Source organism: Taudactylus pleione, unplaced genomic scaffold (genome assembly GCF_031769625.1).
Source record: "Taudactylus pleione unplaced genomic scaffold, aTauple2 ptg000266l, whole genome shotgun sequence".
In the NCBI taxonomy this organism is placed as follows: domain Eukaryota; kingdom Metazoa; phylum Chordata; class Amphibia; order Anura; family Myobatrachidae; genus Taudactylus; species Taudactylus pleione.
Window position 1 is genome coordinate 3,350,093 of NW_028284668.1, and position 26,767 is coordinate 3,376,859.

General features: G+C 43.4%; 1 protein-coding gene across 1 annotated transcript; it reads left to right on the top strand.

Annotated features, from left to right (window-relative positions):
- Positions 1 to 241: 241 nt before the first annotated feature.
- FMC1 (formation of mitochondrial complex V assembly factor 1) lies at positions 242 to 25,766 on the top strand. The gene is made up of 2 exons (XM_088481221.1): positions 242 to 551; positions 25,460 to 25,766. Exons 1-2 carry the CDS (start codon positions 420 to 422, stop codon positions 25,661 to 25,663), a joined length of 336 nt encoding a protein of 111 aa, XP_088337347.1. The 5' UTR covers positions 242 to 419; the 3' UTR covers positions 25,664 to 25,766.
- Positions 25,767 to 26,767: the final 1,001 nt, after the last annotated feature.

Sequence of the window (26,767 nt, forward strand, 5' to 3'; positions counted from 1 at the left end):
AATCCTGAGTTTTTTTGAACCGCTGAACTATGTATAATGTAAGCCTCAATCAAATAAACATAAAATAAGGAGGATTTCAGAAGTTTATTAAGCGTAATATATGTTTAAGTAGCTAGTTTACTTAAAAAAAATAGAATCATCGGTTAACATCGATGTTACAGAACTAATGTTTAGGACTAAACAATGTTATGTAAACATCGGTATTTCCAATGTTTTCTTTCGATGTCCCATACTTCAACGACTTCACATGACTGTACTACATACACACTCGGCTGCAGAACACAGACTCTCAGGTCTGGCTCAGGGTTGAGGAATCGAGCGCCGAGTGACACCATGTATACAAAAATGTAGGGAAAGGAAACGACACCACACCACCCTGTGACTTTACTCTGCGGCGCATTTGTCAGCTAAGGGAAAAGATGGCGATTCTTGGAAGTCCGCTCCAAACATTTCGTACTCTCCTACGGGAGCTACGTCATTTAAGCGGTACAGAACATTACAGGACAACCGCAGTGTATACTTACGTTCGGCAACAGTTCAGGAACAATCAGGTAATGCACTTTTACAGCCCCAGTCGCCTTTACCTAGCAGCCATGGAGTCGCTACTCTGATAGAGCTAGGGCTACCGTCTGCAACTATACCATCTAGCATGGAGGAGTACATCCCCGCCGTGTCTCTCGCATCCCGGGATAGCGAGCTTCCATAGCCTCGGCCCGATTAATCTTTTGCAAAGGGTATGGCACAGAGGACCTATTTTCCATTTCACCTGCCAGTCTCTGGATTCGAACTGCCTACTATCCACTTACAGGTAGTTGGAGTGCCAAGTGGCTCAATACACCCTACTTTGTATATATGAGTGTAGTTAACGAAGTAGGGGCTCTATTTAGTAAGCATTTCTGCTGTAGAAAATACGTTTTTTTAATCTCCCTGTTTTTAGAAGACAATCGACGATTTAACTAATGCTGCCCATCCACTAGACTATTAAGTTGAGTGGTTGAACGATAACGATTGTTCAATAGTTTGCAAAAATGGCTAAAACGACCAGCGATGCGCGTGCCGGCTGGTCGTTTAGACATCTATCATCGTGGAAACATGCTGGTCAACCTGACGATAATGTCAGGTTCAGCATGTTGCCAGATGATTGATGAGCCTGCACTGAACGACTGCTCGTTCAGTGTAGGCTTATCACAGACATAGAAACAACTGCACGATTACAATTTCGTAATCGTGCTGTCGTTTATATGGTCTGCTAGTGGATGGGCTAAGTTTTCTCTTCTCACACTAGACGATTTTATTAACGGTTTGGCCGATTCCGATGAATCGGAACAAACAACCATTAAAATCGTCCATTGTGTAGTGCGCGCTCCCATGGGGTTGTCAGCCGCATTGCCTGATCTTTTGTACATGCAGTCAAATCAGGCGATGCGTTTGACGATGCTATGCAGCAGGGGCTGGCATAATGGGCGGTCGGGCATCGTCCAGTGTGTACAGACCGCCCTATATGTCGGCTTGTCGGCAGGGGGGGGTCATGGATCGCATTGCAGGGCACACACCGTGTAGTGTGTACCCAGCTTTAGGCTACTATGGGCCATATTCAATTAGCGGTGATCATATCGGACTGTCATCGACTATATGTGCGCAATATTATCACACCCACGATAATCGGATAGTGTGAAATAGGCTAAAAGTTTTCACCATCTCCGACTAGGTGAAAAAAAAAAAAAAGCAAAATCCCTATTTTTGGCAAAAATTTGGGGATTTCTTTCAGAACACTTTGGAACCCCCCCTTCCTAATGATAAATCTCCCAAAAGTTGTTTGTAATTTGTGTAATTTGGCCAAAAATTACCTGTCAAGTTTTGGGTGAAAAAAAAAAATAGTTGAAAATGGGTTTAATGTATTCGGTCTGGTATTTCGGGGGGCTGTATGGATGTGACCGGTGTTTTAACCACTTGCCTGGCATGGTCGTATCAGATACAACCATACCAGACTGGGCTTTCACTGACATGGTCGTATCTGATACGACCAGTCAGAAAAGCTCAGTGGGCGGCTGCTGGAAGATGATCTTCTAGCAGCCGCCTAGCTAGGAGGGACCTCCCGGTCCCTCCGCACTTTTCAATAATCCCCGTGAGCCTCCTCTCCCTACCTCAGCCCTGCTAGAGCCCGGCGCCCGCAACTCCCACACCCTAACAGCGCGCTTTCGGCGCTGTCATAGTCTCCCTCCCCCTGCCCTGCTGCGAGCGGCAGCACAGCGGGACTCCCCAAACCCGGCGGCTGCTCTGATCTCGAGAAAATAAAAAGCGCTCGGCGCTGTCAGGCTCCCTCCCTCCCCCTGCCCTGCCCTGCTACGAGCGGCAGCCCGGCAAAGGTCAGAGCAGCCGCCGGGAAAATAAATAATAGCGCTCAGCGCTGTCCGAGTCCCTCCCCCGCCCCGCCCTGCCCTGCTGCGAGCTGCAGCCCGATGGCACCCCCCCCACTGCAAGGATCAGCCTGCGGTCCTCCAGTCCTCTCCCTCCCCCAGCCCTGCTAGAGTGAGGTGGAACTTCTAGCTCCACCCCTAATACGATACCATGCCATGCCTTCAAAATAAAAAAAAAAAAGAACAAAATTAAATATATATATATATATATACACACACACACACATATATACATAAACACACACACAACTTATACAGTACACACATATATATATATCTATACGTAGATATAGATAAATATATATATATAGATATATATATATATATATTTATCTATATCTACGTATAGATATATATATATATATATATATATATATATATATATATATGTGTGTACTGTATAAGTTGTGTGTGTTTATGTATATATGTGTGTGTGTATGTATGTATATATATATATATATATATATATATATATATATACACACACATACACGTATATAGACGGCAGCCCCCCAACTGATGTTAAGGAAGCATCGCCAGCTGTGGTATCAATTGATGTTACCATCGATTGTTTCTATCGATGGCCATCACTACTATATACCATAAAAATTGCCATTTATATGGTACACGGCGTTTAAAAAAAATATATTTTTTTTTACAAAATAGTGTTGGATAAGTTTTAAAAAGGTGTTCTTGACCTAATTCACTCTTAAAAAAAAAACCGACAATTTTGGAGCGGTTTTTGGAAAAAAAAATGCGTCAGTTAAGTGGTTAAACATTGCATGTGGTTGCAGCAGGCGTGGTTTTTTTTTTAAGTGCGCTTTTACTACTACAAAATATACTTGCACCCATTTTTACGTACCCCACAATTTATGTGCAGCAGTAAATTCCCAGAAAAAATGGTTCTCTATAATTTTTTGTCATTTTCCATGTACGCAAATTACAGCCAACCGACGCAATTTAAGTACCCTAAATACTTTTATTACGGCCACTAATACACGTTGAAATAAATTGTAGTTAGCCTTTTTTTGGGTACAGACTTCTTGTCCTAGAAGTCCTGAAAATTTTCATCTGTTTTTGCCTGATAATTTATCGCACCTACCCGTTTTTGCCTGTTTTTTGGCGAAAAATTGGAGCGCGCATGCCAAACGGGAAATCGGCCAATATTATTGCCGCTGATTGAATACAGCCCTATGTATCAACCTATATATTTTAAATTTTTTATATATATATATAATTACGTACAAATTGCAGTCTCTGCAGTAGCTATGTACTAATGGCACAATGCAGGAGATTTCACAGAAAGCTCCAGCAAAGTGCTAGCATGTCAGTTCATATTATTATCAGTGGGGACTAATCTGACCCCTATTTATTTTATTTATCACTTGTATAGCGCCTCAATATTCTGTTGCGCTTTACAATTGGGAACAAAGAGTAATAAAACAAGACTTGGTAATAACAAACAGACATGGAGGTAAGAGGGCCCTGCTTACAAGCTTACGTTCTATAGGGAAATAGGCATTAATACACAAGGATAGGTTCAATGTATTGCATATTGGTCCAGCTAGATTGCAGAGGTTCTTGGTGGGCTGTATGCATTGTCAGACAGGGGCATGAAGGGCCCACCAGAGGATTGAAATAGTAGGGGCCCGCTGAAGGGGCGTAACAATATGCCAAAGTGGGTGTACCCAGTAAATAGAAAGGCGTGGCAATAATATGGGCAAACAGATGAAGGAGGAGGTAACTAGTGATAGACCTCCAAAATGCCAGAGAAAGTATTCTCCTGATCAGTGCCAGATTAAGTCCACGTGGGCCTGGAGCTGAAATTTATTAAGGGCCCATTGTGTGCCACTACAGGGGGTGTGACCAGTACTGTGTGGGTATGGCCAACACAGGTGAGTTTGCCATGGGGTGTGGTTAGTTTTATGGGGGGCAAACCTGTGACTATTTTATGTTGTTAACCCATAGATTCTGCGTTAATTGTCTGGCATCTTTGGGTTACCCTTGCGATAAGCCCCAAAGGGTGCATTTAACACAGATTTTTCTGTATTAAGTGCACCCTCTGGGACTTAACATGCAGGGTAGTGACCCTTAATTGAATAGCTCAGTTCAGAGCTGTAGCCAAAGGGTAAACCCCGCAGCTTATTGAATCTGCCCCTTACTGAAGCTATAACAAAACATTTTTTTTGTGAACGGGTATGTACAGGATACAGTTAATATACCTACAGCCGGGATGCGGTCTGCCAGAATCCCGATCAGCGGTAGAAGACCGCCGCTAGAATCCCTACATGGGGCCGTATTCAATTAGCGGCGAAAAGCCGTAACCTGCGAAAAAGTATCGCGAATTATGTCATTTCGCCAGGCGGAAACTTTCCGCCGTATTCAATTGCAAAGACTTTTCTCGTACGCGGAAAGTCAATGCAATGTAATAGGCGAAAAAGTTTCGCCTATGAATACCCGGCGGACAAAAGTGCAGAATTGCGGTTTTGGGGTGCAAGGGTGCGGAAACCACTCTGCACCCTTTGGACAGCCCCCCAAAGGACAACTGCGTCAAAAAAAGCAGCAACAAAAAAGAGGAACACCCCAAAAAAATACTTTGAAAAAGGGGATGTAAAAGTACAATGTTTGGGTACAAATTTAAAAACTAGCGAAATAAGCTTTTTGGGGATCTACAAATATGGAGGAGGTGTTTTTTTTGATTGCAGGTGCTTGCTGAAGGTGCCTTTTTAACCCTTCACTTTTGTGTTTTTAACCATTCTTGCACCCATTTTCATGTACCCCAAATTTCCTGGAACTAGTTATTTTCTCCAAAAAAAGCTGCTGAATGCTATTCTTATATGCTATATATTCACCACTTATGCAAAGACGCTATATAGAGGGAATTGAAAGCACTTAGGTACCCCAAATAGCTCCAGGGCAGCTTATCGGGGACATCTATACACATCCCCAATGTTAGTGCATCTTTTAGGGGGTGTCAGGCTGATTTCCCCAAAACTGGCAGCACTTTTTGCCTTTTTGAATTTATCCTGGACGCGTTTTTGCGTCCTTTGGCATTGAGTAAGGCAAATAGCGGGGACGCGCAGTAAAAGTTTCCGCGGCTAAAACACACGAAGCCAGTAAGGTGCGGCATGCGAAAAGTACGGGACTTTTCGCACCTAATTGAATATGCCCCATGACTGGAGATGCTGACACCGGAATTCCGACAGCCGGCATCCCGATCCTAAGTACAGGTGGCACCCTTAGCTGTTAGAAGCAGGTGGGTCAGGTTTAGGCACCCCGGGGGGGGGTTAGGACTAGGCTGCGGGAGGATGGAGTTTAGCGTTAGGCTCTGGACAGGGGGGTTAGGGTTAGGCACTAAGGGGAGGTTAGGCACTAAAGGGGGAAAGTTAGGTTTAGGCAATACAGGCAAGGTTAGTGTTAGGGTACAGTAAAGGAGTGTGAATAGGGCTGTTGGGATTGTACGCATCAGGATGCCGCTGTTAAGTCTATTGACAGCCGGCATCCCAAGTGTCGGGATATCATAACGATCATGTATGTACTGTATACTCTGCCTTTTCTTGAGTGCTAGAATAGTTTAGGTTGCAGGTTGTCAGCGGAAACTGCACTCATCAATGATATGTCACTCAAAATCTTCCCTACTATAATTCAGAACAAGTATCTATATAATATTAATAAAATATATAAAATATATTTATTTATACTCTTGATGAAATTTCCATAGTGAAGTCATGACCCATGTGACTCCACTGGACATTTATGAAAATTGGTTTTATCAGATATGTACTATATTTTATAGAAAAATTAAAGCTGGGATCTGACTGACATATTAGAGAGACCTAAGAAGCAAATAGCGTTTAAGTCGCCAAAAGGATAAATTAAAAGGGGCAGACTAGATGGGCCAAGTGGTTCTTATCTGCCGTGAAATTCTATGTTTCTGATTAGTGACAGTACAGAACCTTTTTTCCTGTGTACCAGTTTGATAAACGTTTCCCTCTAAGTTATTTTTAGTAGTAGAATGGAATAGCTTGAAACAATTAGGCCAATTTGGTTGTGGGCCGTTATGACAATCCACTTGTATTTAGGTGTGGTATAGAACATCGACAGTAACAAGGTCTAAAGTCAATAGGTCAACAATTGGTCGACAGGTTTAAATGGTCAACACACAAATGGTTGACACTTTTTTTTTTTTTTTTTATTTAACGCTAACCCTCCCCCTACTGCCTAACCCTAAGCCACCCTCTAGTGCCTAAACTAGGGGTCTTCAACCTTTGGCCCTCCTGCTCCTGTGGAACTACACATCCCAGCATGCCCTGCCACCGTTTTGATATAACAGAATGCTAAAACTGGCAGGGCATCCTGCGATCTGTATTTCCACAGCAGCTGGAGGGCCAAAGGTTGAAGACCCATGGCCTAAACCTAGCCCTAGTCTAACCCTAATCCTCCCCCGAGTTTCTAACTCTAACTGTTCTAGTGTTCTCCCCAGAAAATGTTTCCAGCCGGGTGGCATCAAGAAGTAGCCGGGTGAGGGCCTTCGCAATAATAAAATGTTTTAAACCCTGACATTATAATTTAAACTTGAAATAACATTTTATATGTTAATTCTCTTCTTATTAGAGGTCCAGTCGTCTGATTATGAAAAAGCTGCAAAGACTGTAGGATCTGTTCCCTTTTTTATACAGCTCCCAGATACTGGCTCCACTTGCAGGTTCCCAAAGTGCCGGGTGGTGGCTGACTTTTGCCGGGTGGTACACCTGCAAAAAATAGCCTGGGGAGAACACTGTGTTCCCTCTGGCAGCCTAACCCTCCCAAAAGTGCATAACCGTAACCCTAAAAATTTTGAAAAAACCCTTTACAAAAATGTGTCGACCATTTGAACCTGTCTACATTTTAAACCTGTCAACCCTTTGTACCGGTCAACCTATTGCATGTCGACCATTTGGTGTTGACCGATTGACTGTCGACCTTTTTATTGTCTTTTCTATCCGGCTACCCTTGTATTTGATTACTGTGGCTCAGTAAGTGTCAATGAAAACTCACTATAAACTCACTGAGTTGTCCTCCTAATGTATGGGAAAGTACACTCCCTTCAATGATATAGGTATTACAAGTTTAAGAGGAACATATAACACCAGCTGTTTAGTCTGGACATCAAATATCCAGAATAATTTCTAGAAGGGGCTGCAGCAGACCTTGTGTAATACACAACTTTTCCTAATGATCTCTGATGTGATGACATCAGAACTCCCTATGTACATAACGTGTGTAATATACTGTAAGGTAACTGTCACTGTATGTCATAATTGTATACTCTCCTGGGGTGTCCAGGAGACTCCTGAATATCAAATTCCCAGGTCGAACAGGTTACTCTGGCAGATAGGGCACCCTCACGGATGGAGTGAAGTGGGTTGGGTGGAGACATGATTTGCTGCAAGAGTGGGATCTTGGCCTCTGACTGACATGCAGACACACATCTTCCTGGGGGGTAAATGGTCAGAACTTCGGCAGCCTGCAGGTGGGCGGAACTTCGGCAGCCCGCGGGTAGGCGGAGCTTCGTTGTCCATGTTGTTGCTGGCCGGGGGCTGAATGGGCTTTGGTCTGGAGCAGTAAAGCTCCACTGGCCCGATTTTTATTCCAGACATGTTAATCCAGCCAGGCTTGATGGCAGCGCAAACCCTCTTCCACCCCACCTTTTTGCGGCCTGCTAAGCCCCGCCCCCTCACCAAAAGGGGCGTGGCAAAACACGGAGGGATCCACCAGGGAATTGCCCGATTCCCCGGCAGCCCAGTCCAAGCCTGGCTGTATGATCCAGTCACACAGGAATGTTTGTTGACCTGGGGTCAGGAGCATGTGAAAGTGAAGAAAGGGAATATGTAAAATTATGTGGTAGGATATCGTTTAGAGGGTGGTTCTGGCATTTGATACTCTTGTCTGAAAAGGTGAGTTTTCTGGGAAGGTTTGAAGACTAGAGGAAAGTTTTTATTTTGTGTGGGAGGGCATTCTACAAGGTGGCTGCACCCTGAAAAAAGTACTGTAATTGTGAATGTGAGCAGGTGATGCATGTGGATGACAGATGCAGATCTTGTGTTGATTGGAGAGGTCGGGTTGGAAGATATTTTGAGATAAGCAAAGCTATCTATGTTATTATAGTTTGGTTTACAGCCTTATGTGTAAGTAAGAGTATTTTATATTGAATTTGGTAGAATACAGGTAACCAACGGAGCGATTGATAGAACGGAGATGCAGACAATGAACATTTAGCGAGGAAGATAAGCCATTAAAAATTAAAATATCCCCTGCGATATGGATACCTAATAATCGCAGCAGTTCTGCGATTATTAGTATATAGACCCCTTAATGATAGATGGGTGTATTTAGTAAGCAAAATAAAGACTTTTCACCAGCATCATAAAAGTAAATAGGATATTAAAAAAGGATACATATCTCAAACACACACACACACACACACTTATGACAGAAGACGGTGGCACTTTATGCATAAATAAAGACACTGCAGGCAAGGTTCGTTACCAACGTTTCAATGCACGTAGCATTTTTATCAGGGTACAAGACTTGCACCCTGACGAAAATGCTATGCGTATTGAAACGTTGGTAATGAACCTTGCCTGTAGTGTCTTTATTTATGCATAGAGTGCCTCCGTCTGTCTTATTTATATGTATGTCTGCCGGTTGTGATTCTGGCTGTTTTGGCGGGCACATGTACACAAGTTTTGGAGGTGTCCTGCCTCTGCTGTGTATAGAGCAGAGAAGACGGGGGTGGGCAGTGAGCGGTTGGCTGAGGCCAAGTCTATAACTAGTATCTCTGCATCCTTGCAAAGCTAGGGCCATTACTTTCACTACCCTGGCAAAGTCCCTGCTGCCCCTAGTGTCCAGTATCAAGTCCAGATACCAGAGCCCCGACTGTGTCCTGTGTTCCCTGACCAGTGTCTCCCTTCTTGCAGCAGCCCGGAGCCTGCTGGGCACCTCCCCCGGTCACATAGGGCTGGGGTCCATGCACATATCCCCTCACCACTAATACTGTGTGTATGTATGTATATATAATGTACCCACAAAAAACCCCACCCCAATTTTCTGTGCATATACACATAAACCCTGTATATACACATATCTCCCCAAATGCATATATATACCCCTCCTGTATATACACATACCCCCAATATACATGTGTACACCCCTCCTTTACAACGGACAAAAAAGGTTGTTAGGACAAATTTATTAAATCAAACAGCTTCAACCAATTTGTCTGAACAGCCATTATTGTCTGTTTTCCTGGGTTTGGGAATAAATGGTTTGTCATTTGCTCACATACATTACCAGATTTTTGTTCCAACCAGCCAGATTGGACCGATATTATAGTGTGTACCTAGCTCTACATTTACTTTGGTACTACAGATACCTGGTGAGCTGGCGATAAGATCCATAATCTCATTTCACTGTAGCGATAAATTAATTGTACACCGATGTAAGCATAAATACTATAATTTGAATATTAGTGGGATTCATTTATATTTCACACTTGGAGTGTTTGGTTTTGCATTTTACCACGGATATGACATGGTTTAACCACTTACCTGGAATTGTTGCATTTTTACAACCACACCAGGCAGTGCTTTATCTGATCTAGTCGCAATATTTCGACTAGTCAGATAAAGTGTGGGCGGCTGCAGGAAGAGAATCTTCCTGCAGCTGTTGTCTCAGAGGGACCTTCCGGTACCTCTGCTTGCCTCAGTGATCTCAAATGCGCACTATAGCGCATATTTTAGCTCGTATTAGGGACTGGGGACTCGCTTTTAAAAAAGAGCCGGGGATGCGCTGTGTCGCTAACAAACCCTGTCAAGGATCGGCCGTGGCACATCGCATCTCCGGTGACACTGCCCAGCCGCCCTGCACGCAACACTAAAAGCCCCGCTGTCAATCAAATAGGTGCCGGTCATGAGGCAATTGGACTTCATGGACCGGCAGCCAATCAGCAGCGGCTGCTGGTCCGCGAGCTCTTATTGGCACGCGGCGCCAGACTTGTATGACAGCAGCGCTATCTTCAAGTACTGCACAGAGTACCGCGGGCTGGTGTGGCTGCCTGCTGATGCGGGGGGCCAGGCAGCAGGTCAGGTCTGCTAGAGGGATACAGGTAAGAAGCTGGTAGGGAGGTGGGATGCTTAATGTATAAGGGGTATTACTGCGTGGCATAATGTGTAAAGGCCGAGCACTGCTGTGAGGCATAATGTGTAAAGGGCATTAATGTGCGGCATAATTTGTAAAGACCAGGCATGACTGTGTGACATTTGTAATGGGTATTACTGCATGGCATAAATGTGTAAAAGGCATTACTGCGTTGCATAAATGTGTTTATAAGGGGCACTACTGTGTGCCATAACGTGAATAAGGCCTACTATACGATGAAAAGCTAAAACAGCCATCCCAACTCGTGGGCCACAATGACCGGCATGGCATGGCATGGCCTGTATTCACACTGCAGGAAGAGTTTGCCTTGAGGGCAGCCCAGCATATCCTTGAGTGCTGGGCAGGCCCCCTACAGTGATGAAAAGGGGACGCATCTCAAGGACACGTCCTCTTTTCTAAATGACCACACCACGGAGTGTCCCTTTCTGAAAGGCGCCCCCTGTCTTCTCTAACAATATGACTAGGGTATTGCAGCAGATATCTGGAATATCTGCGGTGGACTCCTGTACATACTTCCCGGTCGTTTTTAATATTTATATACCACCTCAGAAAATGGTTGCCTTCTAAGATATACACATATATCCTTTGATAAATATGCCTCGTATTACCTAAAGCGTAATTCATAGGCTAACCATACTATCGCTTTAAAACGGGAAACTCATTAATTAATTACACAGGTTCTGTGGCTGGCTGACTTCACGTCTGGATTTCACCTGGTGTTAATGAGCCACAGAACCTGTGTAATCCATGAGTGTCCCATTTTAAAGGGATGATATGGTAAGCCTACTTATTCACTATGGGTTTTGTGTACAGGCAAGTCATATCACCTGTAAGATCATAGAGGCATTAAATATGCTTTTAAGTGGCATGTGGGGATATCTGATGCTGTTTCGGTCATCAGATGGGCATTTTAGGGGCATGTGGGGATGTCTGGTGGCATGTGGGGAGGTCTGAGAGGCATATGGGAAGCTCTAAAGCATAAATTATGATTGGACCCAGAAATGTTCAGGTAGGTCCCTGGGACACACATATTTTGTCACTGTTGCCTGCATCCTCCCCAAGTGTCTGCTGTGCTGCCGATCACTGCTGATCGGTCAGCCCAGCAGGAGCCCCCCATCCAGCGGCTGCAGAGATTAACAGCCGCTGGGAAAAAGTAAATTAACGCCCCTTCCCCCTAAAGTGTACCTGGTGCCTGAAGAAAAGAAATCATTTTGGATAAATTTAAATAAATTTTCTTCACCTAATTCACTCGTAAAAAAACCCTGACAATTTCTGAACGGTTTTTAGAAAAATAAATGTAACAGTTAAGTGGTTTAAGAAGTATACAGTACATCCAACAATTTTAACTAAAAGCTCTGCACTCAACATTGTTTTTTATAGTAAATCCTAACAATTAGAGTATTACTCCTTTTTTTTTTTTTTTTTTTTCTTCCCTATTTTTTTTTTTTAACTGTTTTGATGTTTTTCTCTACAAGCACATACAATATAATATTCTGTCCAGCTAATTGAAAGCATATCTAAAAAAAAAATAAAAAAAAAATAAAAAAATATACACACACAATGGACAAAAGTATTTGGCCACACTTGCTAAATATTGAATTGAGGTGTTTCAATCAGACCCGTTGCCACAGGTGTATAAAATCAAACCTAGCCATACCGTCTCCATTTGCAAATATTTGTGAAACATAATGGGTCGTTATGAAGAGCTCAGTGACTTCAAGCGTGGTACTATGATAGGATGCCACTTTTGTAATAGGATGGTTAGTGAAATTTCATCCATGCTGAATCTTCCACAGTCAACTGTAACTGATATTGATTAGAAATTAGAAGTGTTTAGTAACAACAGAAACTCGGCTGCGAAGCGAAAGAGCACGTTGACCCCGCTTTACGACAGCTAAGGCGTATGGTGTGTAAAAGTCACAACGCTCTGCTGATTCCAGCTTAATGGAATGGGTTTCCATGGCCCAGCAGGCTGCATGCATCACCGAGTCCAATGCCAAGCGTTGGGTGGAGTGGTGTAGTGAAGGGCAATCTTAATACTTCAGCATACCAAGACATTTTTCACAATGCTATGCTTCCAACTTTGTGGCAACAGTTTAGGGAAGGCCCTTTTCTAGTCCAACATGACTGTGTCCCAGTGCACAAAGCAAGGACTATAAAGACATGGTTTGATGAGTTTGGTGTGGAAGAACTTGACTGGCCCACACAGAGCCCTAGCCTCAACCCCGTCAAGCACCTTTGGGATGAACAGGAACGGAGATTACGAGCCAGGCCTTTTTGTCCAAAATCAGTGCCTGACCTCATAAATGCTCTACAGAATGAATGGGCACAAATTCCCACAGAAAAACTCCAAAATCTTGTGGAAAGCCTTCCAAGAAGAGTGGAAGCTGTTCTAACTACAAAAGGTGGACTAGCTCCATATTAAAGTATATGAATTTGAATACAATGTCATTACTGTCCCTGTTGGTGTAATGGTCAGGCGTCCAAATACTTTTGTCCATATATTGTATATAATTAGTATTCCAGTACAGCGGCACTCGTCGGTCCTTTTTAAAAAAAAATAGCAACACCAATCAAGTTTTTCAGCATTTCAGGTTTATTTCAACCTGTCATCAGGGTACATGAAACATAAATGAAATCAAACATTGTACCTTATTAAATAGCAACCCTGTGAGCATCAGCAGGACTTTCGGTCACTTCCTGCAAGCATGTCCCGGGAACCACCTGTTGCCACGGTAACCTGGCGCACCTTTCACCAAACAACCCTTCACACCAAACCTATCAAAACATATAAGTTAGTACATATATATGAGGCCTTAATCATGTGTGAATTAAAACAACAGAGCAAGCGCATGTAAACTGAATATGCACCAATCTATTTCAAACTATCTTATTGAAATCTAATAATCATATACTGGTTCCGCTATGTAAAAAAAAAACTGCACATGATGCACCTATGGTAAATTACATCTACATTATTATAATTTCCCAATATTATAGGTCAATCTAGAAATGTATAAATCACATATAAAACCTATTGCCTATTAAATGTACATATAGTCTAGGCATGACATATGTTGTCTGACTTTATCTACCTAAGTATCTCGAGGTCCAAAATCTTGACTATACCATCACTTCAAAGAAATACATTAAACGGGTTGGGTATGAAATACCAGCAGTCGGGATACCTGTTGTAAAAGAAAAAAAGATGGCGGCATCCCGATGCCCTGTATGCTGACAGGGGTCGGGTCAGTATTTTAACCCGCCCCCTTCTCCCCCTAACCCTGACCCTCCTTTCTTGCACCCTAACCCTCCCCGTTAGTGCCTAAACCTAACAATCTCCCACCCCAAGTGGTCCCTAACCCCCACCTCCAAAACCTAACCCTAACCACCCCGTGGTGCCTAACCCACCCCCGTGCCCCTAGCGTGCGGCTATCAGCTAAGACGCCCCAGTGTACCTTCGTTCGGGATGGCGGCTGACAAGATTCCAGCATCCCGTACACTGGCATACTAGCTATATCCCCATTACACCTTAGATGGTTGTTCAGACCCCTTGGTTTTACAGTGTCCAGCAGAAAGATTCATTTCTCTTAAATTGTAGAAATCTTTTATGACTATCACCCCCCCTCGGATTATCAGGTACATGGTTTATAATCATGTTTAAAACTAGATGGACTATGCCTCTGTTAAGCAAAGTGTCTTGCAATTGGTTGCTCAGAGGGTTTTCCATTTAATGCTGTCCTAATCGCAGACCTGTGCAACGCCATGCGCTCCCTAAAGGAACGCATGGGTTTATCTATGTAGCACAGGCGGCGTTGGTCATTTGACCATATATACCACATAGGTACTTGTATATGTGAGTGGAAATCTGATGTTCTACCGTTGTCCTGTATGTGGATGAAAAAAAGGTTTCCCATCTGTCATGTGTCGACACGTCGTACATCCAATGCATTTGTAGCATCCTCCTACTTTGGTCCGTATAGGCATAATGGTTTAATTTGTTCTGTTATATCACATCATGCAAGCCAGTCTCTTAAATTTCTTTCTCTTTTCAAGCAAGACATCATTTTTATCTGTTTCAGATTTTGCAGGTCTTCATCTCCCTTTATAATAGTTTAGTCTTCTCACCAACTTAATGAGAGTTAGTATACCTCCTTTCCCAATGTAGTTTATCCCTTCTCTCTTTTGTATAGAAATTATTTTTACTTCAATGGGGACTATTACTTGCAATGGGGTCACATATGGTGGGTTGCTTGGTGAAAGTTACGTCTGATTACCGCGGCAATGGAGACTGTGCCCGGGACATGCTTGCCGGAAGTGCCCGTAAGTCCTGCCAATGGGTTGGAATAAACCCAAAACATTGAAAAGCTGAATTGGTGGTGTTATTTTTTTTAAAAAGTGCTGTGCCCCGCCGTACTGGAATACTTTGCATTGTTTATTAGGCTGCACCATGGCATCACAGCTTATTATTGGCAGTGCCGACATATATGGACTAATATATATTTTTACAAATCTATAATATATTCAATGCCAATAGACCACAAAATGATAAAATTACATCCCGAAGGTGCAACCTACTTCTGGTTATGAAAACCTTAAGATCTGGCAGGAGATTACATTTTTAACAAGGTTTTTTTTTTCTGTGAAGAAAGGGAAAATCTTTAGCAATGATGAAATTGACAAGTTTGATAAGCAGATAAGTAGACATGCTCCAGTCACCATGTGGCATCATTTAGGGGTTTTAAATAATATTTTTCAATATCAAGAGGTTAATTTATAGTTATGAAAGCGGGCAAGTAATGGTGGCCATATACAGTATGTGTTCACTGTGTTAGATGACAGACTGTTTGTCGCATCTTACATTTCTCCTTCATCCACCAGGGGACACTGGAGCCTCAGTACAATGGGTATAGGACTGTGTTAACCGGGAGCTGGCACATATAAATAAAAAACTACTGGTAGCTAGCTCCTCCCCCTCTATACTCCCCCAGGTCAGTCTAAAAAATGTGCCCTGGGAGCTGGACGTAAGCCTCCTTAGGGCTCCAGAAATATACTCTACAGCATGAGGACAGACAGGCAGCCTACTGCCCCTGTCTGCGACGAGGGAGCTGCCGGGGAGATCCACACCGCTGCTGCATGCGGTTTGCGCTGAGGTCTCCTGCTACAGAGACGTCAGTCTCTAGGGTACCCAAACATGCGCTGCATGCAGTGCACGTCGCGGAACCCAGTAGCATATGCCCGCCGCTGGCAGCACAGGCAGGGCTAAGGTTAGTGCTCCCTGGTTAGCAGAGGAGCCAGGACAAGTATTTAGGCGGGCATTCACAGTGCGCTCCGCTAGCGCTGAGAGCGCCATAGCGGGGGGGGGGGGCGGAGCCTAAGTTTCCCTTCTGCTCCTGCCTCCCAGCAGCCTCAGCACTTCCTGAAGGGCGCAGGTGGCCATTTTACACGCACTACAGGGTGGAGAGAGAACTGTGTCAGGAGTCAGGCTAGTACTCTGTGTATCAGCACTTGCATTTTTATTCTTGTTATCAGCACTATTCTGTTAGCGCTGCAAGCATTATACTTTATCTCCCTCTGTGCCCCTTTCAGCAGGGTCTCTGTGTAGTGTGATTGAAAAATCTTTTATTACATTACTGTCCTTTTCTCTGTGTGGGTGTGGTGTCTGTACTGTAGACATGTCTACCAAGGGGTCTAAAGCTTCACAAAAGTCTTTTTCATGCAAGACTTGTGGTGGAAAATTCACACAGGGACAATCTAATGCTTCCTTACTGTGTGATAAATGTGTGTCTTTACCTCAAGATACTGATCTTGAAATCCAGCCTAGGTGGTCTGAACAATTGACTGCAGTTATATCAAATCTGTCATCAGAGCTGGAATCAGCTCGTAAGGACAGGGAGAGGCTGAGACAGATTGGGCTCGCTCTCTGGCCAGATCTGTTGAGGGACTTACAAAAGCAATGTCCCAGGCTCCACCTGCTTCTTCTTCTCCTGCTCAGGTCCTTAGTAATAGATTGATTCATAATCCCTTGCACTGGGATGAGTCAGATGAGGAGTTGCAGGACACTGAAGAGGGGGAGGTTCAGGAAGAGGAAACTTACATTCCTGAGGACCCCGAACCTGCATCTCAGGGCGTGGATGCTTTAATTTCAGCAGTACGCCAGGTGTTGCATGTAGAGGATTTAGAGGTTACTGAAAAACCATCTATTTTCGGTAAAAGATTTAAACAGTCTGTTACCTTTCCAGCATCAGAAGAGCTAAATGAGATTCTCTCTTCCGACAAAAAATTTCAAATCTCTAAGAAATATCTGTCTTATTACCCTTTCCCACCTGACAGTAGGAGATTATGTGAAACTCCTCCAGCAGTGGACCCGTCAGTAGCCCGTCTTTCTAAGAAAACCGTGCTTTCGGTGCCTGGCGCGGTTTCCCTAAAGGAAACCTCGGATAGGAAGATGGAACACACATTAAAATCCTTGTATACAGTTGCAGGGGTTTTGATGCGTCCAGCACTAGTTAGTTGTTGGGTAAATAAGGCCATTGAAGCCTGGGCGCTGCAGCTGGCTGAGGGGATTAAGACAGGTACGCAAATGAAGACTTAATTCAGTTAGCCGAACAGATTACAGAGTCGGCTGCTTTCCTTGGAGAAGCGTCTAAGGACATTTGTAATCTATCCGCCAGATCTTCAGCATTAGCTATATCTGCTAGAAGGGCTCTGTGGCTGCGTCAATGGCAGGCAGATGCAGAGTCCAAGAGAGCGGTGGAGGCCCTTCCGTTTACTAGGGAGGTACTTTTCGGATCAGAGTTAGATAAGTGGATCTCACCATCTACAGGTGGGAAATCCACTTACCTACCATCTGCAGTTCCTCCTCCTACTAGAAGACCTTTGACAGGTCCCTCCTTTCGATCCTTTCGTGCCTCTGGAAGATTTAGAAGGCGTTCCAGAGGAGGTCCAGCCTTCTCAAGAGGTTCCAGAGGCCGAGGTAGAGCTTCAGCATCAGCCGCCTCCAACACTCAGCAGGACAAGGCAGCTGCCAAGCCTGCCGCATGACGCCCTTCTCATTTGGGGGATCCCAGGGTCGGGGCGTGCCTTTTACGCTTCAAGGACATTTGGATTCAGTCTTGCCAGGACGCCTGGGTCAGGGACATCATTATTCACGGCCTGAAATTGGACTTCAGGGTCCAACCTCCTTCTCGTTTTTTCAAAACCGGTTTACCTCTGGTTGCAGAAAAACGAGGAGAATTCAGGAGACAATACAAAAACTGTTATTGTCTCAAGTAATAGTGAATGTTCCGACCCACCAGAGAGGTCAAGGGTTTTATTCCAGCCTGTTTGTGGTGCCCAAGCTGGACGGCTCCATGAGACCCATACTCAATCTCAAGGATTTAAACACTCATCTTCGAGTTTTCAAATTCAAGATGGAATCTCTCCAATCCGTTATAGCGGGTCTCAACAGGAACGAGTTTCTGGTGTCCTTAGACATAAAGGACGCTTATCTCCACATCCCAATCTGGCCCCCCCATCAGGATTTTCATCGTTTTGCAGTCCTAGAGTCGCATTTTCATTTCCAGGCCCTACCTTTCGGACTTTCGTCGGCCCCAAGAGTATTCACAAAAGTTATGGCGACAATGATGGCCTTACTGCATGGTCAGGGGGTCGTCATTGTTCCATACTTAGACGATCTATTGATAAAGGCCTCTTCGGAAGCTCGGCTGTTAAGGGACATTCGCTTAACTCGGAGCATCCTCTTGCAACACGGTTCGATACTAAATTTAAAAAAGTCCTCCCTGATCCCTACACAGCGTTTACTATTCCTGGGAATAATACTGGACACAGTGCAGTAAAGAGTTTTCCTGCCTCAAGACAAAGCTGCCTCCATTCAGCATATGGTGAGCCTGGTCTTAAAACATCGCCGAGTGTCTGTACATCTCTGTATCCACCTTATTGGGAAGATGGTAGCGGCTTTCGAGGCGATTCAGTATGCCAGATTTCACGCCCGTACTTTTCAACTGGATCTCCTCGCCCAGTGGTCAGGATCCTACCTCTTTCTCCATCAGTGAGTTCTTCTGATGCCTCAGACTCGAACATCTCTCATTTGGTGGCTGAACCTTTCCCACCTGCTGGCGGGGAAAAGGTTTGCGGTGTGGGATTGGACCCTCCTCACCACGGACGCAAGCCTGAGGGGCTGGGGAGCAGTGACTCTGGGAAAGCATTTTCAGGGGCACTGGACGCAGCAAAAAGCCAGATTGCCCATAAATATTCTAGAATTGAGAGCGATATTTTATGCTCTACAGCTGGCGCATCCGCTGCTGGAGGGGCAGGCAATCAGAGTCCAGTCGGACAATGCCACTGCAGTGGCGCATATAAACAGGAAGGGCGGCACAAAAAGCAGAGCCGCCATGAGGGAGGTAACAAGGATTCTACTTTGGGCAGAGGAATTTGCAGTAGCGATTTCTGCAATCTTCATCCCAGGAGTAGAAAGCTGGGAGGCCGACTATCTCAGTCGGCAGGATGTTCATCCAGGGGAATGGTCACTCAATCCTCAGGTGTTCCAGCAACTAACTCTGAGGTGGGGCTGTCCTCAAGCCGACCTTATGGCGTCAAGGTTAAACCAACTACCGGTTTACTACCCACGAGCAGCTGCAGTGGACACACTGACGGCTCCGTGGAAGTTTCATTACGTCTACCTATTCCCTCCGTTTCCGCTCATTCCGCGCCTGCTTCAAAGAATCAAGCGAAAAGGGATCAAGGTGCTTCTGATAGCACCAGATTGGCCCAGACGAGCGTGGTATTCCCAGATACAGAATCTGTTAATAGACGAGCCGTGGCCACTGCCTCTTCAGGACGACCTCCTTCAGGGCCCATTTGTTTACCGCGACTTAAGACGGCTTCGTTTGACGGCCTGGCTACTGAAAGGGCCATCCTCAGAAAAAAGGGTATTCCGTCTAGTGTGATTCCCACAATGATTCGGGCTAGGAAGGAAGTCACTTCTCAACATTACTACCGCATATGGAAGACATATGTGGCTTAGTGTGAGAGGCGTCATTCTCCTCCGTCAGTCTTTAAGGTATCACGTTTCCTTCTTTTTCTTCAGGCTGGTCTCTCAGCAGGCCTTCGTCTTGGTTCTTTAAAGGCACAGGTATCCGCGTTGTCCATTTTCTTTCAGAGAAAATTGGCTTTGCTCCCGGATATATAGACTTTTTTCTCCAAGGAGTTGTGAGGATTCAACCTCCTTTTGTGCCTCCCACGGCACCATGGGATTTGGATTTGGTGTTGGCCTTCCTCCAGTCTGATACCTTTGAGCCATTACAGAGAGTGGAGATAAAGTACTTAACCTGGAAGGTGGTTCTGCTTTTGACACTCGCTTCGGCAAGGCGTGTGTCAGAACTCAGTACTTTATCCTGCCGCCCTCCTTATCTTATTTTCCATGAAGATCGGGTGGAGCTGTGTACTCAAAGGGCTTTTCTTCCCAAAGTGGTGACAGCTTTTCATATAAACCAGCCTATCGTGGTTCCGGTGTTTAAGGATGACTCTTCCAATTCAAGATCCTTGGTTGTAGTCGGAGCACTCCGGATTTACGTTGTCAGGACTGCCTCCCTCCGTAAATCAGATACTGTGTTTATTCGGTTTGATGTGGCCCGTCCAGGTTGGCCGGCCTCAAAACAGACCATTTCTAGATGGATACGCTTCACTATCAGGCAAGCATACGTGGTGGCCTCCAAACAACCACCAGGTCCTATTACGGCGCATTCTACGCGCTCGGTAGGTCCTTCATGGGCGGCTGCTCGCGGGGTTTCCTTAAACCAGCTTTGTACAGCAGCCACTTGGTCAGGCACGCATACCTTCCTACGATTCTATCGTTTTGATACTTTTGCGGCCTGGAGATGCAGGGCTCTCGGCGCTCTCCCACCCGGGATGTAAGCTCTGGGACGTCCCCATTGTACTGAGGCTCCAGTGTCCCCTGGTGGATGGAGAAAATAGGATTTTGGTATTTACCGATAAATCCCTTTCTCCGATTCCACAGGGGACACTGGACACCCTCCCTACGCTGTTCTACCTGCATTGTTACTGTTTTACAGGTTCAGACGCTGGTTTGCGTTTAATGTTGTCTGACTGACCTGTTCTTGTTTTTTCATGTATATGTTGTTTTCTTATGTATATGTGATTAATGTAGCTTTTCTGTCTCCTTTGCCTTACTTTTCAGCTCCCCTCGAGCACAGTTGTTTTTAGACTGACCTGGAGGGGTATAGAGGGGGAGGAGCTAGCTACCAGTAGTTTTTTATTTAAAGGTGCCAGCTCCCGGTTAACACACTCCTATACCCATTGTACTGAGGCTCCAGTGTCCCCTGTGGAATTGGAGAAAGGGATTTATCGGTAAGTACCAAAATCCTATTTTTACGTACAATTATGCAGTTTCTGCATGATTTTATGCAGTGAACCTATTTACTAAAAGTACAAAGTATGAGATTTCATAGAAATCTCTGGCTAAGTGCAGATCGCAGTCCCCATTATTATCAATGGGGACTACGATCTGACCCCTATGTACTAAACTACAGCAAAGCTTTTTGGAGTTTATCCCCAGTAGTTTACACCATCTTCCAATGGTATAAACTACTGTAAGCTTATGGGGGCTCCAGGGGCAAGAGAAAGATCTTTCGATCTCTCCCCCGCAGCCCCCGGCCTGCTCCGGAAGCTGACACTGCGCCCGATTCAGAGATGGACGGAATTGCACAGCGACACACAAGTGGCTGTGCAATTCCGTCCATTTAAAATGCAAATGCAGTAGGAGGTTTCGAACACCTTGCTGCATTTGCATGATTGCAGCGTTATGACCACCATCGGAAAAACAACATTGTTGTCCCATCGGCCAGACTGCGGTAGCTGAAGTTTTCTGCAGCCTGACCGGGTCCTGGCAGCTTGCGAGACCAGGAACTCTGTATGCACCCATGCAGACCCTGACTTCATCCCTCCCGGAAAAGAGCGCTGCCCAGGAACGCTCCCGCTCCGCCTCCTAAACGCCGCAGCCTGTCAATCAGACTGTGAGGCTCAGCGATAGAACTTGCATAAGAAGAGCCCACTATACTGCGATGCGTGTGCCCATGCGCACACATTGCGGCTACTATGTAGCCGGCTACATCTGTACATAGCGGGTATATATATTTATTAAAAGTGAAAATATCCATGGCGAGTAAGGTAGATAATAATCGCGACTGGTCCGTACATAGACCCCTAAGTGTTTATTGGACTCTGCTCCCGATTTGTCTCACTTCATTGAATACTTGGATGTCTTTCAACAAACCACTGCAGTATATGTAAGTGCAACATGATTCGTTTTCCTGGAAAAAAATTCTGATTAATGTCATCTAGATTCACAAATGTGCCTTCAAATCACTTTCAATCACAGGTCACTAGCTGGTCAAACTGATTTTGGTAATCTGAGATCCATTCATACTATCCAAACAAGGAATTGCCTGATTTTGTGTGTGTGCGTGTATGTGTGTAATATATATATATATATATATATATATATATATATATATATATATATATATATATATATATATATATATGACCTGTCTCTCCTATATGAGGTATAGGGAGGCACTCCCTTAGAAAGATGAAAAAAATGTAATATACTTATATCATAGTGAACAAACAGTACAGCAGCATGTCGATGTTTCAAGGTCCGCAGACCTTTTCATCAGGAATTTTGTCACCAGTTATACAGTCCTGATGAAAAGGTCTGCGGACCTTGAAACGTCGACATGCTGCTGCACTGTTTGTTCACTATGATATAAGTATATAAAAATTTTTAATTTTTCTAAGGGAGTGCCTCCTGTGTTTTGTTTTTTTCCTGGGGGTTGCTATACCTCATATAGGAGAGACAGTTCGTTGGTATATATGTGTGTGTGTATATATATATATATATATATATATATTGTGAATAAATATTGGTACATTGACAGAATTTCATATTTTGGCCTCTATTCACCACCACAATGGCTTTGAAATGAAACAAACAAGATGTGCTTTAACTGCAGGCTTTCAGATTTATTTTCAGGGTAATTACATCCAAATCAGGTGAACGGTGTAGGAATTACAACGGTTTCTATATGTGCCTCCCTCTTTTTAAGGGGCCAAAAGTAATGGGACTATCAACTCAAAAGCCATTTCATGGACAGGTGTGGGCTATTTTCTCGTTATTTCATTATCAATTAAGCAGGTAAAAGGTCTGTCTGGAGTTGATTCTAGGTGTGACATTTGCATTTGGAATCGGTTGCTGTGGACTCTCAATATGAGATCCAAAGAGCTGTCACTATCGGTGAAGCAAGCCATCATTAGGCTGAACAATCAAAACAAACCCATCAGAGAGATAGCAAAAACATTAGGTGTGGCCAAATCAACTGTTTGGAACATTCTTAAAAAGAAAGAACGCACCGAAGAGCTCAGCAACACCAAAAGACCCGGAAGACCACAGAAAACAACTGTGGTGGATGACAGAAGAATTATTTCCCTGGTGAAGAAAAACCCCTTCACAACAGTTGGCCAAATCAAGAACACTCTCCAGGAGGTAGGTGTATATGTGTCAAAGTCAACAATCAAGAGAAGACTTCACAAGAGTGAATATAGAGGGTTCACCACAAGATGTAAACCTCAAAAACAGGAAGACCAGATTAGAGTTTGCCAAACAACATCTAAAAAAGCCATTACAGTTCTGGAACAACATCCTATGGACAGATGAGACAAAGATCAACTTGTACCAGAGTGAAGGGAAGAGAAGAGTATGGAGAAGGAAAGGAACTGCTCATGATCCAAAACATACCACCTCATCAGTGAAACATGGTGGTGGTAGTGTCATGGTGTGGGCATACAATGGAACTAGTTCCCTTGTATTTATTGATGATGTGATTGCTGACAATAGCAGCAGAATGAATTCTGAAGTATTTCGGGCAATATTATATGCTCATATTCAGTCAAATGCTTCAGAACTCATTGGACGGCGCTCCACAGTGCAGATGGACAATGACCCGAAGCATACTGCAAAAGCAACCAAAGAGTTTTTTAAGCCTAAAAAGTGGAATGTTTTGCAATGGCCAAGTCAATCCCCTGACCTGAATCCAAGCCTTGATGATTAGCCTGGCGCTTATTCATATATTTGCAAATGTATGTAACTAATACCTCTGAATCTCTATTATCATGTGGGATTTAAGTATTGTTTTTGCTGCAGTGTGCTGGGGGGCAAATCTCTTTTTTTCTGTGTTCAGTGTGAACCCCGCCCTTTACAAGCACCTGTGTTATGCAATTAAGCTGATTTGAGCAACTACCATATTTTTTTGCAGTTTGGAGAGGCATGAAGGGAGTCAGCATTAGGAGGATGTGCTGATCCTTATAGTGCCATGTGGATGTTTTTGGGGTACCTCCAAGGTAAGTTAGCTCTCAGCTTATATATGTACTGTTATCATGCAGTACACCAATTGTAATTATATGACCCAGAGTGGGTGCTACCATTATGTAGCAATAATTATTTTGGGGTGAGCATTTGGGAGTGGGGCCTCCGGGGGGGGTTCTGACTGGGCCTTTCTCATGGGATCACCACTTAATTCACATAATATACAAATAGAGAAGTGATAAAAGTATTCTATTTGTCATTTTAATTCTTTCTCATTTCATTAACACTTATTGATTTATCCTTACACATCTTTTCTTTACACTTCACTATCACCTTTTTCCCTTTTTCGTGTGATGCCCTGGGGATGGCCCTTGGCTGGAATTTTTTTGGGGTGCCTTGTTTCTCGGACGTGAACCCCTTAATGTTAGGGACGCCAGTATAGAGGAGCCTTGATGATTGGCCTGGCGCTTATTCATATATTTGCAAATGTATGTAACTAATACCTCTGAATCTCTATTATCATGTAGGATTTTAGTATTTTCGCTGCAGTGTGCTGGGGGCAAATCTCTTTTTTTCTGTGTTCAGTGTAAACCCCGCCCTTTACAAGCACCTGTGTTATGCAATTAAGCTGATTTGAGCAACTACCATATTTTTTTGCTGAATCCGATTTGAGCATGCATTTCACTTGATGAAGACAAAACTGAAGGGAAAATGCCCCAAGAACAAGCAGGAACTGAAGACATTTGCAGTTGATGCCTGGCAGAGCATCACCAGGGATGAAACCCAGCGTCTGGTGATGTCTATGCGTTCCAGACTTCAGGCTGTAATTGCCTGCAAAGGATTTGCAACAAAGTATTAAAAAGTGAAAGTTAGATTTAGGATTGTTTCTTTTGTCCCATTACTTTTGGCCCCTTAAAAAGTGGGAGGCACATATAGAAACCGTTGTAATTTCTACACCGTTCACCTGATTTGGATGCAATTACCCTCAAATTAAATCTGAAAGTCTGCAGTTAAATCACATCTTGTTTGTTTCATTTCAAAGCCATTGTGGTGGTGAATAGAGGCCAAAATATGAAAATTTGGGACTGCTATACTATTTCACATAAGCTTTCAAAATTACTTTCAGTTTGTAATTATTATTATTTTTTTTTTAATATACAATGCTATGAAAGCACTTTTTTTCTCCCCATTTATCATCCTACCTGGAGTGGAGTGTTTATCCTATACTATAAAGGAGCGCAAGGTTGCTGACCGAGGACATATCACTATATGCCTAACTGTTAGGCACACACAGTACGCTTTGTAATTTATATAAGTGTGCCCATAATCATAATATACATTATAAGGCGCTCCTTCTCACTTTTTGTGTGTGTATATGTGTATATATAGATATAGATAGAGAGAGAGATTATTGAAAATTATATAAAACCTGGATTAATATTTTCTTATAACTTCACAGGTAACCAGTGAGAAGCTTTGCTTGGCCCACCAAGAGCTACATTTCCATGCCTCCACTTACCTATGCCTTCTGCAAAGTGTTAGGAATCACCTCATCTACCATGAGGAGTACCATGGCAAAGGAGAGCGTTCTCTTGAAGAGGTGGCTGGTCTTGTGGGCTACAAGGTACCACAACAACCTGGTGGAAAAGGCTGGGAGAGGTGAAGTGTGGTTACCCAAGAATAATAGAAATGTGAAATAGCAAACTCCATTATTTAACCTGCTTTTCATTTTCTATACTTAATAAATTATGATTGTGTGTGTTTTTTGGGCTGTTTTCCTTTTATAGATGAGCGTTTGCTTGATTTGTGTACCTTACTGATTAAAATATGTTATGTAAACATATTAATTGAAATGGGTAAAAAAAACCTGCAGTATTTTTAGCACTGTTTTCTTACATAGAGCATTGCTTTAAAAAAAATAAAAAAAGGTCAAAGTGCATGGTCTGTTTTCGGCTTTTAAATGTGTCCACTGCACAAGTGTATACATGTAAATTGTACTGTAATTATTGCATTACCCTTCCCTTCCAAGGAAAATTTATCATTTATATATTCTAGTGATATATTGTTTTAAATTCTTAATTAATCCTGGCACGTCAATACTATCAGCACTGGTGAGACAGGTGCTATATGTGGCAAACTGACATTTAAGAAATGCAATTTATGTATCGACGATTTAACAATATATAAGGTGTCTATAGGAGTCATTTCTGTTTTACAGATATCATTAGACACAAGTTATTGTAGGCATTTGTGACAATAACACTGTCAGGATTCAACAATTATAAGATAGTAACCTCAATAAGGGATCTAAAGTGTATTACTTTGCAAACCATTTGTATCCCTTTTAAATTGTTGTGGTTAACTAAAGAGTTACTTATGTAGCTAATATATGACATAGAATCAACGGGACACATATGAATCAAAAATTTCTGTTGCTTCTTATGCTCAAAGTGGATTGATATCCCCTTAACAAAACAACGGAGCAATATTAATGATGTATGTTGAGCTTTAATAATCTATTATCATAAATAATTAGACACTGGCAAACCGTTTTTAAATCACATCTTTATTTTCTTGCGCACTTTTTATGATGATTTTGCTTGCTTCTCATATGCCTTATACTGGATAGGATTACAATTTTTTTTAATTCAATTCATTATTAAAAGTTACGTTTTAGAATATATATTTTTTACATTACCTGAGTGCACCCACAAGAGATTTATTTTCCCTCTTCCCCATTCCCATTGTTAAGTCTTTTAAATGCAGC